Source organism: Mycteria americana, chromosome 19 (assembly GCF_035582795.1).
Source record: "Mycteria americana isolate JAX WOST 10 ecotype Jacksonville Zoo and Gardens chromosome 19, USCA_MyAme_1.0, whole genome shotgun sequence".
Classification (NCBI taxonomy): domain Eukaryota; kingdom Metazoa; phylum Chordata; class Aves; order Ciconiiformes; family Ciconiidae; genus Mycteria; species Mycteria americana.
Genome location: NC_134383.1, coordinates 1,348,983 through 1,363,351, shown reverse-complemented (window position 1 = coordinate 1,363,351; position 14,369 = coordinate 1,348,983). Strand labels below are relative to the sequence as shown.

The 14,369-nt window shown below is 62.1% G+C and overlaps 2 protein-coding genes across 3 annotated transcripts in view; one reads left to right on the top strand and one right to left on the bottom strand.

Moving 5' to 3' along the window:
* The window catches only part of ZW10 (zw10 kinetochore protein), a 227,747-nt gene extending 221,385 nt beyond the window's left edge, over window positions 1-6,362 (bottom strand). Inside the window, exon 1 of the mRNA XM_075521354.1 lies at window positions 6,357-6,362. The gene's annotated coding sequence lies outside the window, so the exon portion shown is untranslated. The remainder of the gene's footprint in view (window positions 1-6,356) is intronic.
* The window catches only part of DSCAML1 (DS cell adhesion molecule like 1), a 104,831-nt gene that overhangs the window by 62,620 nt on the left and 27,842 nt on the right, over window positions 1-14,369 (top strand). For both annotated transcript variants that reach the window (XM_075521362.1, XM_075521363.1), the window contains exons 3-5: window positions 11,038-11,184; window positions 12,573-12,851; window positions 13,785-14,060. In XM_075521362.1, the coding sequence (XP_075377477.1) occupies window positions 11,038-11,184; window positions 12,573-12,851; window positions 13,785-14,060 (702 nt within the window). The remainder of the gene's footprint in view (window positions 1-11,037; window positions 11,185-12,572; window positions 12,852-13,784; window positions 14,061-14,369) is intronic.

Genomic DNA, 14,369 nt, shown 5'->3' with positions numbered 1-14,369 from the left:
CTGCCGATGCGTTCTAGTAGGGACCCGAGAGCAATGGGTGCTGCCGACCGCCCTCCACCGAGGGGCACGGCTTCGTCATAATGCGGCACGAATTTCGCTAGCTCGTTTGTCTCTGACTCCCTGAGCCCCGAGATAATTTAATCCAGAAGTGGCTTCCAAGGAGGAGCGAGGTTTAGCCTGCAAAGCTTAATCAAGCCCTCTGGCTGCCGTTGGCGAAGCTGAGCTTTGGGCTAGGCCAGGCGGCCGGGTAAGGCTGCCGGCTGCGCTCAGCGGCAGGGCGAGGCGGGACTCTGCACCCTTCTGATCTCGTTAGACGGATTTTGCAGCGTGAAATAACGACTGGAGCCGCAGCGCAAGGCTTGCACAGACTGCTGCGGCTGGGGCGAGGAAGTCGGGTCGGGAGGAGATGGTTCCCTTACAGGCGCGTCTCATTTTCCCTCTGCCTCATCAAGGGAAGGTTGACTTAGCAAGCTGCAAAAAATCATTACATATGCTGCTAGTGGCCTGGTTAATTAAGATCTACAGTTCTCTGGGTAGGAAAAGACGACCTATATTTACTGTATGTAGGAAGACATCTGTCAGCTAGAAGCGCTAGATATCCCAGTGCAGGTTTGTCCTGCTTTCTGCAGGCTCTGAATTGCAACTGTTTTTAAGCTCTGATGCAGACCAAGTTAATTTTAAGATGACTGTTACTATTCTAAACATAAGGAAGGGCATATTTAGCCTCTCAGTACTCAAGAAGGCAAAACCCCCTGCATGTTTCTAGTAATTTTTCCCTAACAGTTTGCACAAAACAACAACAACAAATCCTATTTGGTTTCTGCAAAAGAATATGTTCGAGGGTGATCGTAAAATAGATTATTTTTAAATCTGCAGATGGTTTCCACATATTCCTCCTCAGCTCACTGCAGCTTTCCACCTCAGTAAACTGGTTTGTAATTTAGCCGAGGGCTGTGGAGCAAGCGTTCTGTCATCTTGTTTTTCTTGTTCGACTCCTTTATCCCCCCCCTCCCTTTTCTGTCCCCGTTCTTTCTCTTTTATTTCCCCTTGCCTTTCCCCTGCCAACGGGCGGTCGGTGTTGGAACGGGTGCGAAGGTACGGCCTGCGATGGCCGGCTTTGCAGCCGGCGCTCCCCCCGTCCCGCGGCCGAGACCCTCGCCGGCCGGCGCGGGGAGGTCCCCGCAGAGCTGGGGGGCTCGGGCTGGGGCTCGGGGGGCTGGCGGGCGATGCCGTGGCTCCCGCTCCTGCCAAGCAGCGGACTTCTGGGTGGGGGAGCTCCGCCGCGTCGGGCACGGAGGTGCCCGCTCCCGTCCGCACGGTCCCCTCCGTCTGACGGAGTTATCCGGGCACCGGAGCTGCCCCGCTCAAAGAGGGGCTTGCCCGGCTGCTCGTGCCACGGAGAAAGGCGGTCGAGGGTTTCTTACCGCTTGGATGAGAGACGCGCGGCCCTGAGAAAGATAATGAGAGAAAGGATGCGCTTTCAGTCCTGCGATCGCGGTTCTCCCCCTTCCCCCCCGCTCCCTGGAAGAAAATGCCGCTTTTTTAATTTCTTTGTTCTTTCATGGTTCGGCATTATAATTATTGAGATTTCACTGCAGGGCAAAATGATCATTTGACAACGTAAGTGGGGAAAATAATTCTCGTGTTATCCAGCAGCCTTACTCTTATTATAATTATGGCGAAACTCCTGCAGACTGAAGTGGGGGCAAAGAATTTCCTCCTATGCGGGTATTTGTCTTTTCAAGGTTTCTCAAGATTTGATTGCAGACGTGAGGATTTTTTTCCCTCCCGTACTTTTAATAACCCGAGGTTGTTGATGGATGGCAAAGGACCGAAGTACCTGTTGTTTCGCCTGTGTTTTCATTAGGCGTTTTCCATTTCTATCATTCTCGGCGTTCATGATGGATTTTTATGAGCAAATATCTTGGTTAGAGCAGTTCAGAATTGTTTGTGCAGCAACGTCTACGGCGGCAACAAAACCCAATTAAAAAATCAGGGGACACGTGATGAAACACTGCAAATTAGCCCCTCTCAAAATGGGGGACGACGGTCGCTGGTTCTGTGCTGCCGGGTTCTGCTCGGCGGCGGGTGCCAAGGCGGGCGGGCTGGAGGCAGCCGCGCGTCCGGGCAGGCGGCGGGAGCCGGTGCCGTGGCCGTGGCCGTAGCCAGGCAGAGCCGCGCGTTCACCATGACCTTGGGCTGGGCAGGCTGGGCTCGGGGCACCTCGCAGGGCCGCACCTTCTGGGGAAGGGCGTAGTTACGAGGCGGTTACGACTGAGGTCACACGAGGGTGCTGCAATATCTTCTTCCTTTGGGTGGGCACGCGCGCCCGTGGCGGCGGCGGTGCCGCTGGAGAGGACTCTCCGGACGCGCGTCCTTTCTCGCAGACCCTCCTCGCTGGGGGAGCGGGCCCGCCACCTCCCCCGTGCTGTCCTTCATCCCGCGCCGCCGGCCTGGCTCTCGGCATCCCTCGTGCCGGCTCCCGCCCTGGCTGGCTGCGCCGCGGCCGGGTGCCACGGCAGGGAAGCGCGTCTCAGTGCGTCGGGAGGGTGGTGAAGGAGCCCGTTGTCCCCCTTACCCTGGGGCTGATGGAAATGAGCTGACAGAACAGAGGCAGCATTAGCCTAATTATGGCCATACGTGCTACCTCAGTGGTGGATTTTCCTTTCTTAGCGACTTCCTGTTTTCCTCTTTGAGATGCAAATTTTTGCACAGTCCTCGATCCAGATTCTCTTCTCATTAGCATGAAATCTGACTAGTTCCGCGGTTTTTTAAATAGCAAATTAAAAAAAAAAATTAAGCACTGCACACAAAGTAGCAGTGAAGCCCCCGTGACTCGGGCGCAGGAGGTGGAGGGGCTGGCGGGGAACGTGCTGAAATTCCGCGGAATCCCTGAGCCCCGCCGGCAGCGGCAGGTTGCCGTGCCAGGCTGCTCTGCTTGGCTCTTGCGTGGCCGAGCGGGAGGCAGGCGTCAGCTCGGCGGGTGCCAGGCGGGCAGAGCTGCGGGAGCCGCGGGCAGAGCTGCCGGTGGGCTGCCTGCCCGAGCCCCCAGCCCGCGCCGAAGCCTCTGCCGCTGCCGGAGCGAAGGCAGACGCGCATTCAGCCCGAGGACTGAAGCCTTTCATTTTGCTTCCTCCCGGAAAACGAGCCTCGTCGTAATAGGAGGTTAAAAAAAATTACACCAGAAAAATCACTTTTTGGAATGAGTGTTATCTCGATGGATTTTATATTTTTTTTATGCCTGCCGTAATCTCTACCCGCTGCAGCTCAGCGCTGGGAGAGGACTGGTAATACGGCTGAAGCAGACGGCACTATTTTGTGGTAAATGTCACTCTAGTAATATTTAGCTCTCCTTGGAAATGGAAATACAATTCTCGCTAAAGCGACGCGCTCGATACGGAGACGCGGCGTCGCGGGCTGGGCGCGGGGAGCCGCGGTGCGCTCCTGCCAGCCCCGGGTCCGCGTGGGCCCGCGGATCCCCTTTGCCTGGCGTCGCCTTTCCTCCCCCTTCCCCAGCCTCCCTTGCCAGCCCCTCCCTCCCTCCCTCCCTCCCCCCCGCTTTCTGCCACGTAATGAGTTTGATAAGAAATCGTCTCGTTAACAGGATTAGCCATGGAAATCTCTAGTCCCCTCCTATTCATTTTGTAATGCTCTTCATCCTGTTCTGTAATTTTCTGCTGGTATTAGACGGCTCCGGACCACCTCGGGAGATTAATTCCTCCTCCTCCTTTGGCAGTGCCAGCGCGGCTGGTGCCGGGGGCAGGCGATGCTCTGCGGGCAAGCCCTGGCCCCGGTCCGCTCTGCAGAGCTGTCCCCCGCGCCGGGGAATTCCTCCGCCTTGGTGGGTTCGGTGACGGTGTGTCGTTCTCAAAGTAAGGCACAAACAAATGCCCGTGCCCCCAAACACTCGTCGTTTCGCTGCCTGCGCCCGTGAAAAGCTCCGGTGACTCAGAGGCGGATTAAATCCCCGAGAGGAGAACTCTGCTCTCGTTTATGCCCGCGTGAATCCAGTTCTGCGGGTAGCGTAATTCTGGATTTACTTCTAGGAAAACCCCTTGCAACGCCGGCCCTCTGGTAAATAATTACTCTTGATTTAATAACTCCTACCAGCCCTGCAGGATACCTTGCTTCCGAGGGAGTTAATAGAAAGAGATCTTTCTTAACATCTGTTTTCCCAAGTTTGCCGACTTGCGAGCCCGTATCGGGGAAGCGGCGCCCAGGTAGCGGCAACAGCCGCTGCCAGTGAGTCAAGTGGAGAAGGAGAACGTCTGGAGCCGCTGCTCGGGGTGCGGTGGGCACGACACGGGTATGACATAGTACGGTCACGGCAACATTTTTCATTCTCTCCGGTGAAATGCAATTAACGTTTGTGATTTCCTTAAGCGCCTACCTGGGTTGCGTTGGCAGCTCTGAAACGCAGCCTTTTGCTTTCCCTCCCAAAAAGCTTCCCGTGCACAAAATCAGAACGTCGCTTATGCCTTCGTTGCCCAGAGAGAGAGAAACGCAGACGGTGAAGCCATGGCACCGAGAGCGAAGTGACAGGGATGCTAATTGTTACGTGGACTGTAAGATTTCGGGAGATAACGTGTACGTCAGGACAGGGAGAGCAGGGGCACTGCGTGGGGGGAGCTTTAAGAAGGTGATTCCCACCCGGCAGATTCCCCGCGAAGGCAGTAATGTATTCACCGGCTTTCGCTGCCTGCGATGTGAGCGTCCGCGAACAGCTTAACTTCCTCTGCTTGGTTGGAAACTCCTTGTCATGCTGCTGGGGGTTGATTTTTGCAGTGGGGATTGCACCCGAGCAGCCGGTGAGAGCCGCCAGGTCTGGAAAGGGCGGGCCTGGCCGCGGTGCTGCCGGTGCTCTGCTCGGCGCGCGTGCGAGCCACGTGCTGGCTGCTCGCTCCCCGCCTGCGGGCAGCAGGATTGCCGATACGAACACCTGAGTTTACCGATCCCCTGTTTGTTTCGGCGCGTGCTTTCCTAAGCCCTGCCAGGAAAATCCTCGGCTCCGGAGGCCGTTTCTGCCGGTAAAGCTGGCCGCCGTCACGGCAGCTGCCGTCGGTGCCCCTCGGCCGGGGTGATGGCCCAGCCCAGGGCCCCTGCAGCGAGGGAGACCCCGGTGCCCTCCCCGGGCACCCCGTCTCTGCAGGGCAGGGTGGAGACGCTCGGCGCTGCGTGCCCCTGGCTGCCGTCCTCTTGCAGGCGGTCTCTGCCGTGGGGGAGAGGAGAGGGCCCGGGAGCCGGGCACCTTCGTGCACGCCGGCTGCAGAGCCGCGTCCCGGGCGGGAGCTGAAATGCGGCAGCCGCCAGCCGGAGGCTGCGGTTAACTCCTCTCTACGGTCGTTTGCGGAGGGTGTTTGTACGCCGCCGCACCACCGGCTCTCTCCAGGCTGTGAATACGGTGGTCAGAGCCAGACTCGACGCTCGGAAAAACCCACGGCGTCTCCTTTTGCATTTGTTGACTTGTCGCCGGCAGGCTGGGGGTCTGCAGGTAATTCTGTAACGCGTCAGGAGCTAATTCACCGGAAAAGGATCCGCTGCTGAGCGGCAGCTCTGCCGCGCGTGGGGTGGGCTCTGCCAGGGGCTGAGCGAGCAGAGGGCAGGCCCCGTGCCCCGGCTGCTCCGCGCGGGCAGAGGGCTCGTCCCTGCCCTGCGCCCAGCCGCAGCCGGGGCCTTGGGGCGCCCGGGAGCGGGGACCTGGCAGCGCGGCTGCCGGGCAGCAGTGTGACAGGGAGATGACAGTGACATCCTCCTTTTAAACCTCGTCTGCTTTTTGCTTCTCTCTCTCTCCTTTTTGTTTCATCTCTCCCTCTCAGAAAAGCCATTTAAATGCAATTCCATTCTAAAAACCTCTCCCTCATGCATGCCTAATGAACGTCAGGCAGAGGCGCCGGCAAGGGGCCCGAGTGGGATCCAATCTCGCCTAGTGTCGACAAGTCATTTGGAAGAAGCCCTGGGAGCGCGCCCGGTTTTATTACAGCGTAATTAGAAATAAAATCTTGTTGCAAGAGGAGAATGAGAGATGGGTGTTAATCCTGTAACGGGAGGAGAAGGAGCCGTGCTTATAAAGGCGATTAAGGAGGGGAGGCGGAAAGCCCGTCACGACTGCCCGACTTCCACCCCTCCTCTGCCGTCTCCCCCCCTCTGGCTCCGCAGCCTCCAGCAGCGGCAGGCTGGCGTTCCTGCCCGTGCCTGCCCGCCGCGGGAAAGGGCTTCCGTCGGGGCTGCGTTCGTTTCTGGATCCCTAGGCCTGCACGGGGAGGCCCCTGGCAAAGCCCCCGGTGCCCGCAGGAGCAGGCAGCAGGCTGCAGGCAGCTCCCCGGGGCAAAGGGCAGCGCGGGCAGGGCCTGGGAACGGGCAGCCGCCCGCGCCCTGCCCTCCCCGGGACGCGGCACGGCAGGGACTGCCGTGGACGCAGCTACCGCAGCTCCTCGGGAGGAGGCTTCTGGGGCTCGGTGCTCCCTTCAGGCGGAGGGCCGCTCCTCCTGCACCGAGGAGGAGGAGGAGGAGAGAGCGGAGAGGGAGCCCTTTGTGCAAAGCCTGACCCGCTTGCTCAGCTGGCGTCGGTTGTGTCACAGATGCCCGCGAACCTTCCAGGCGGGAGCGTTGGGCTGGGCGCGCGGCGGCTCGGCTGCGCGGGAGAGATGTGCTGCCTTTGAACGGGCTGGGGAGCGGTGACTGCCTTACACCTCCCCTGGGATCCTGACTGCAGGCAAACATGTAAATAAATCTGTCAGATATCGTGCGGCTCTTATTAAATTTGCATTGCGCTCGAGTCGCGGTTCCTCTTTAACATCTCTGGGATGGATGGATGGATCTTTAATCTTGGCGCCCAATCCGGGCCCCCTCTGCTTTCGGCATTTGCTGCGGCACGGAGCCGGGCTCAGCCTGCTGAGATGAAAGGCAGCTCTGGTGCGCGGCCGCTGCCTGCCAGCCCGCTCCTCTGCCCGCGTCCCCCGCCCCGGCTGGGCGCTGCGTCCCACCGCTCCGGCCGTCTTGGGGAGGGGGGTGCCTGCAATCCATCCGGCAGCTGGCGGAGAGACGTGGCGAGTGGGGCCGTGCCGTGCCGTGCCGCGGTGGTGGGCAGGAGTTTCCCTGCTGGCTGGGTTTGCTGGCCCGCCCCGGGGAGCAAGCCCCGTGCCGGGCAAGCGGCCTCCTGCGCCAGCAGCCGCAGTAGCAGAGTGCTGTTACGGCAGCGGCGGAAAATCACCGGCTTTGTTCTTTGGGGCTTCCCCCTCCGTGCCTTCCCCCCGGGGAGGCGTTTGTCGCTTTAAACGTGGCCAGAAATAGCACCAAGCAGTTATTGGATTTGTCCGGGATGCCTTGGGATGCGTATGCTCAAAGTATGGCTAATTCATAAACGCTGGCACCTATTGATTCTCTAGCAGTTAAAATAGACTGTGTAAGGAAATATCGGCCCCGGAGTACCAAGGGAAAGTTATCTCATTAGTCTTATGAACTATAAAATGCGCTCTCTCCTGAAGCCCTGACCCCGTTGTTTTTATAAATCTATATTGGATGGAGCAGTAGCTGGTAACCTATATCGACTGTGATTTTTCTCTTGAAATTGGAAGGCCCTTGGGACCGATGCGGGAGTTTCATGGCCACCACAGGCAGCGGGATGCGGGCGAGGATTCTGGTCACAGCGAATACGTGTGCGCGCCCGTACCCGGCCAGAGTCCCTCCTAACGCGTGCCGTGCAGGAGAGCCCCCTCTCGCCCTCGTGCTGTTCCCTGGGTGGGGGGCAAGCTCCCGGGGGCTGGCGGGGCTCTCGGCTGCCCCGCTCCTCTCTCGCGGGGGCGGGCGAGACGGGCGCGGGGGGCTTCCAGAGGCAGCGGCTCAAGTCTGGCTGGAAGAGTTATTAGAGGCGCGTCGCTCCAGTCTGGCCGCGGCTGTACTTAATCCTCTGCTTCCCGTAAAGCTTTTCCACCTCCTGGCAGGCAGAAAGATGTGATTTTATTCAGCGACCTTCGATGTTAATCTCGCTAGCAAACTCGGCGATAAGTCACTTTGGTGAGGTCTCTGTCGGAGCCGTTTGCATCAATTATTGCCCTGCATCTCTCCCTTGAACCAGTGTAACGCTCCTCGATGGAGTTACTTGTCCCTTTTTGGGAAAAAAAAAAAAAAAAACAAAAAAAACGGAAGCCGTGCTGTCAGGTCGTGGACCTTACAGTTAACGTAATGGCATCTTCAAAGCTGCGGCTTGCGAGGGGGCAGATGCCTCCCGCTGCTGCACGGTAGAGAGGTGGATACTAAAACCTGCAGCTTTCCTGCCCGTTCCTGTCTCGGGGGCTGAGGCTCTGGCTCGAGCCCTGGCTCGGAGGCTTGATCTCGGGCGCGCGGGCCTCGACAGCCGGGAGCTCCAGCCGGCGGGGGGCCGAGGGCGGTAGGTGCAGGCAGGGCTTGCTTTGCAGCCCCGCTCAGCGACGCTCTCGCCCTGCCCGCTCCCGCGTGTCGCTCTCCTCCTCCTCCTCGTCTCCCGCTGCCTGGGCGGGAGCCTGGGGCTCTGCTCCCCTTCGCCTCGCCGCAGGCGGGAGCTTGGCTCCGCCGGGCCCTGCCGCCGCTGCCGCGGGCCCCGGGGGGACGCAGCCCCGCTGCTGTCCGCTCCTCCGCTGGCTCCTGGTGCGCCGCTCCGGCTCTTGCGAGGCTTTGTTTCCAGAGGAGGAGCAGAGCGTGCCTGCGAACGGGGCTGCGGTTAACCGGGCGCGGACGAGCGCGTGCCAGCGTGCGGGGAGGGGGAGGCCGGTTGGGGCTGCCGAGCGCTTTGCAAAATACAGCCCCTGTTACCGTGGAAACGGGCTCCCCCCCCTCAAATTCCAGTGCAGCCAACGACCTTCGCTTACTGGTTTGATGGGAGATGCAAAATTAATGTTTGATTTGCATGTTATTTCAGTTGCACTTGCGGGACTGCTCCCCCCTTCCCTTTTACGGAGGTTTGTACGAATCCCTCGGCGCCTCCGGTCGGCAGCGCGGAGCGCGAGCCTCGCGCCGCCGCGCCTTTGCTCCCGGTTGGGTACCGGTGCAGCGCGCGTGCTGCTGCGCTGGCCTTGCCGTGCTCTAGCGCGGAGCCAAAATCCGCGCCCCGGGTTTTGGCTGGGGAGCCCCTGCCCGCTCCCAGCGGGGCCGGAGACGCGGGTGCCGTGCTGCTGCGGTGGCGTGGGGCGCGGGGACGGCCGCCCCGGTGCCCGTGGCACCCTGTGGGGCTGCCTGCCCGTGCTCCCGCTGCCTCCGGGAGAATCTGCACGGGGCTGCCAGCCCGGCGGTCGCCTCTGCCTCCTGGTCACCGCAGCCAGGGTCGCGTTTTATTAAGGTTGCTGTTTCTTTGCTGTTTAGAGTCCCTAACGCTCTCACGTCGAGCAATCGGAGACAAATACGCACGTGGAGCTAAGCTGCAGCTGGAACGGGGTCGCGCCAGCAGAGCTCAGGGCTGCCATCGCCGTGGCTCACGCTGGGGACGTGCTCCGGTTCCCTGGGTGAAGAGCCCGTTTTCTGTCAGTGCGTCGCCCCGAGCGCTGCCGCTGTGGGCAGGGAGAGGCTGCTGCAGTTCTGCCCCGGGAGGGGGGAGCCAGGCCGCTCGGGCAGCGTGTGCCTTTAATTCCCCGCTTCCACCCGTGCTTCTCCTGCTCTTACGGGTTCAACCACGGCGCTTTCCTCCACCTGAACCGAGAACATCCAGGTGCTTCCAAAAGGTGCTGGAAGAAAAAACAGTTGATTCTCCTCCGCAGCTAGGTCCTGGTGTACCGAGCGTGGTGCGGGGCTTGAAGGAGCCGTTTGCGGCCATTGCTGCTTTAAAGGCTGGGTTTAAAGGTTTCAACCCTGCACCTTCAGCTCTACTGATTACCGTCTGCTTCCCTGCATTTGCTGTGCTTGGCGGGGGGTGGTTTGGCTGGAACACGGCGCAGCCGAGCAGATGGACCCCCCCGTCCCAGCTGAGGCTCGGTGGCGGCTGGCGCTGCGGTAAACCCCAAAGGCCCCACGGAAACTGGGGTCAAAGGCTCCTTCGCCGTTAGCACGGGCAGCGGGGCAGGGAAGGCGGTTTTCCAGGTGGGCAGGGGAGCTTCTCTCCAGCGCCTCCGCTTACCCTGCCCTCCGCGTAGCCGCTAAATTGCACCGCAGCGCAGGTCTCTCTATTCCTGGTAATTACCGGTAACGTTCGTGATGAATTAGAGGGGTCGGGCCAGCTTCACGAGCGAGTCGAAGACTTCTTTCCCCGCGCGCCCTGGTGCGCGCCAGGCTCCGAAACCTGCTGGCTGGAGGGGGCTGCTCCGGCAGCGCTGCCCGGGGCTGTGCTGCCCTGCCGGCTCTCCTGCCACGCTCCCCCAGCGCTCAAATATCAGCTCAAGCCCTTATTTGTTTTCACACGCTTCTAAGTAAGTTAAGCTAATGATTAACTCAGCGGGACGGATTCACTTTTAATTGCCGCGTTGCTATGCAGCGCGCGGCGACGTGGTGGTGCGGCGGAGCATCGTGCCGGCGGAGCATCGTGCCACGCGCCCTCCTCGCCCTCCGCAGCCACCACGTTGCCGCGACTCCGCGGCCAGCCTAGAGCTCGTTGCGACGGCCGGCCGGGGCAGGGAGGGGAGAGGGCTGCCGGCCGGCTGCCTCGGCTCAGTCCCCTGAATCCGACCCCTGGGGAGCGCCGGCGCGTGCAAGGACCCCCCGAGCCCGTCTTTGCGCCCGGGCGGGTGCGTGTGCGGCAGGATGAGCGCTGCCGCGGGAGGCAGGCCGTTGCGCACCCACGGGGGCTGCTGCTGCTGCACGCCCACGGCTGCTAAGGCAAGTGCTGCTGCTCGCCCGGTTTGGCCCGACTTTGCCAGCCTGCCTGAAACTTCAGAAGGCGAAGCCAGAGGTTGCACCCCAGCGCAGTCGGGGTGTCGGGAGGTGGCGGAAGGACCCGCTTTGCCTGCCCGGCTCCTGTCCGCAGCTCTGGTGCCCGCCCGGAGCGCGGGGGCTCTGCCCGACCCCGGTGCCGAGAGCCTGGGAGATGACGTGCTGGGTTGGGGTCTGCTCACCCTTCTCCTCCCTTTCTGTCTCCAGAAAATAGGTTTTTTATTACTTCTTACGGAGGTTTGTACATATCGGATGTGCAGAAGGAAGATGCCTTGTCCACCTACAGGTGTATCACCAAGCACAAGTACAGTGGGGAGACGCGGCAGAGCAACGGAGCCAGGCTCTCGGTCTCAGGTGAGCAGGCGGCTGCCGGCAACGCTGGCGGGGGGAACCCTGCCCCGCCGGGCCCGGCGCGGCTCCGGTGCCCGTGAGGGCACCCAGCCCTGCCCGCACGCCCGCTCCCCTGCCCGCCCACGGCGGTGCCTCTTTTCCCGGGGTGCAGGAGGGAGCAATGGCATCGCTACCTCCCGTCCCCCAGCGAGAGGACGTCCCGGTGCGGGGTAGGAGGTCCTGGTGGGGCCGCGCAGGGGGTTCGTGCTGCCTCACGTGCGCCCCCGCGCACGCAGCCCCCCGGTGCTGGGCGCGGCGAGCGGCAGCGCCGCGTGGCACCCCGAGCGAGAGGCGACGGGGTGCGACGCGATGCGATGTGACAGCCCGCGATGTGAGCAGCCTGACGCGATGTGACGAACGTGCAAGCGATACTGCAGCGCAGGCAGCGCAGTCCGTAGCGCCGGGTGTCTCGGGGCGCTCCTGGCTCTGCTGACTGCCCAAATTACTCCGCTCGGGAGGGATCTCGCCCGACTTGCAGCCACGCCGCTGCTCCCGCCGCTCAGCTGCGGCGTGCCCGCTCTCTGCCATATGCTTTTTCCATCCTCGGGTGCAGGGGCTGTGGCTCCCATGCTAGCTCCTTGAATTAACCCCATAGAGTGAGGGAGGGGGTCTAGGGCGGCCGGGCTGGGGCTTGCCTGACCTTGCCCGACCTTGCCCCAGGCTCTCGGAGGCCTGAGGGTCCCGGTCCCGCCCGCGGCTGTCCTGCCGCACGGCCCTCGAGGAGCGTGGGCCGCTGCCGGGTGTACCGTCCCCTCTCTGTGCACGTTCGATCTGGCCCGGTCCCCTCCTGCTCGCTGTCATTATTTACACGTCACGGCGTTTTACTTCTGCTTGGGAGTAATGAAAGAGGTTTCTTTCCCCTGGAATTTAATTTCACGCCTGAGACTTGGTGATTAATTTTCTCCTTTCTCAGCTGCCTGATGGGCCCCTTTGCTTGTAAATTTTGAAATGTGCCACAGAATTTGTGTATTTTGCACCAATTAGGTGTCACCTTGAGTAATCCCTACGGTGCCGAGCGTATCCGTCCCATCGGCTAGCGAGGCGCGGTGCCCTCCCGCCTCCCCGCCAGCCTGCTGCCCGGGCGCTGGGGGCCGTGCCGGCTGCCCCGGCTGGGACAGGCTACCCCTGCCTGCCCGGCCCCGTGCCCAGCGGAGGACGTGGCTGGCATCCAGTGCTCCTGCCCGGGAGAGCCGCCGGCTCACAGGGACGGGGAGAGCCGCTCTCTCCCGGCTGACGCCGAGGGGGCACGGCGGTACCGGTGTCACCGTGCCGGGGGTCTCCTGGTGTCCCGGTGGGGAGAAGCCTGGCCGCCTCCTCTTCGCCGGCTGAGCCTGTTTTCTCTCCGAACCCAGACCCGGCGGAGTCCATCCCCACGATGCTAGACAGCTTCCAGTCCAGGGAGGTGAAGGCGGGCTGGCTGGTGGAGCTGCCCTGCATCGCCTCGGGCTACCCCAACCCAGCCGTCCGGTGGATCAAGGACGGGCGCCCGCTCCCTGCCGACAGCCGCTGGACCAAGCGCATCACGGGCCTGACCATCAGCGACCTGCGCGTGGAGGACAGCGGGACCTACATCTGCGAGGTGACCAACACCTTTGGGTCTGCAGAGGTCACGGGGACCCTCACGGTCATAGGTGAGAGACGGCGGGCAGGAGTGGGGCAGGGCAGCGGGGAGCCCTCTGTCCTGCCGCCCGGGGCCTAGCTTGATAAAGCCTTCTGAAATATAAAGCCTTTTTATAAATACGAAGCCTTAGAGGTTTTATACAGCCATATAAATTACAAGCCTCGTATTTCAGCGTGGCGCGTTACGCGCCGGAAGCTGCCATCTCGCGACGCAGCGTGTCCGATGCGGTGCTGCGAGCGCTCGCAGGAGGTTTATCGTGCGGCAGCCGTGCGTCTGCAGACGGCCCCTGAGTTACCGCTTCAGTCGGGGCAGGGAGAGGGGCCTCGGGAAAACTCGGAGCAATACCAGGGGATGTAAATTGCCGGATGGCGATGTTGGTTTTATGTTAGGTTTCTCTGCGCTTTGTTTTGTTGACTTTCATAAAATAAGCTCCAGCCAAACGGTAAATACCATCTGGGCAGGCCGAGTATTTATCACGTGCTTCGTTCCTGGGGGTTCCTCCTGTCACTGGGATCCCAGCGGTACCAGAGCTGCTGGGGCTGGCACGCGCCGTGCCTGCCTTACCTGGAGCAGTGCCGTGGCGAGCACACCGCCAACCGGGCACCGGCAGCGCGCTGGGAGCCACCCTGGCACATCCCCAGCGCGGTGCTGTCCCCCATCACGCCGGCCACGTCTTCTTCCGGCTGTCCCGCCACCTCCCCCGTGGCACCCGCTCTGCCGGCACCCCCGCCGGGGGCCCGGGGCGGACGGGGAAAGCAGGGGCCGTCAGCAGGGAGGACGGGGAGGGGGCCTCCTGCCTTATTGCGCGGTGACGTTTTACACGTAGTTGGGCTGGCGCTGCCGGGGCGGGAAAGGCAGAGAGCGCGCGGTAACGACGGGACGCCTCCCGCCGCGCTGCCTGGCGCCGCCAACGCCTCGCCCGCTCTCGCCCTTTCTCGCACAGACCCTCTGCGTGTGACCCTCACACCAAAGAAGCTCAAAACGGGCATCGGCAGCACCGTCATCCTCTCTTGTGCCCTCAGCGGGTCCCCCGAGTACGTCATCCGCTGGTACCGCAACACGGACCTCGTGGTGGTGGATGACTACATCTCCATCCGGGGGATCAGCAACGAGACCCTCCTCATCACGGCCGCCCAGAAGAGCCACTCCGGCGCCTACCAGTGCTTTGCCACCCGCAGGTCCCAGACGGCACAGGACTTCTCCATCATCATGCTGGAGGGTGAGCTGGCTTCCTCGGGCAGGGGGCGGCGGGGGCTTTCCTCTGCCCCTCTCCGAGCCGCCGCATCCCCGGGTTGCCGGGATGCTTTGCGCACGGCTGGAGGGCAGGGAGACCCGCTGGGGTGGGGGCTCCTGGGGCCGGACTGCTCCCAGCCCGCTTCCCGGGCCGGGCGTGCCGTCTGCAGGCAGCTCAGGGACGCAGCACGGCCGGGACGGAGCGGGACCAGAAGAAGGCTTGACTTGCCCATCCCCAGCCCTGGGCCGAGGCACTGCCTTTCAGCGGGCGTCCCCTCCCCGATCAGATCGCTGG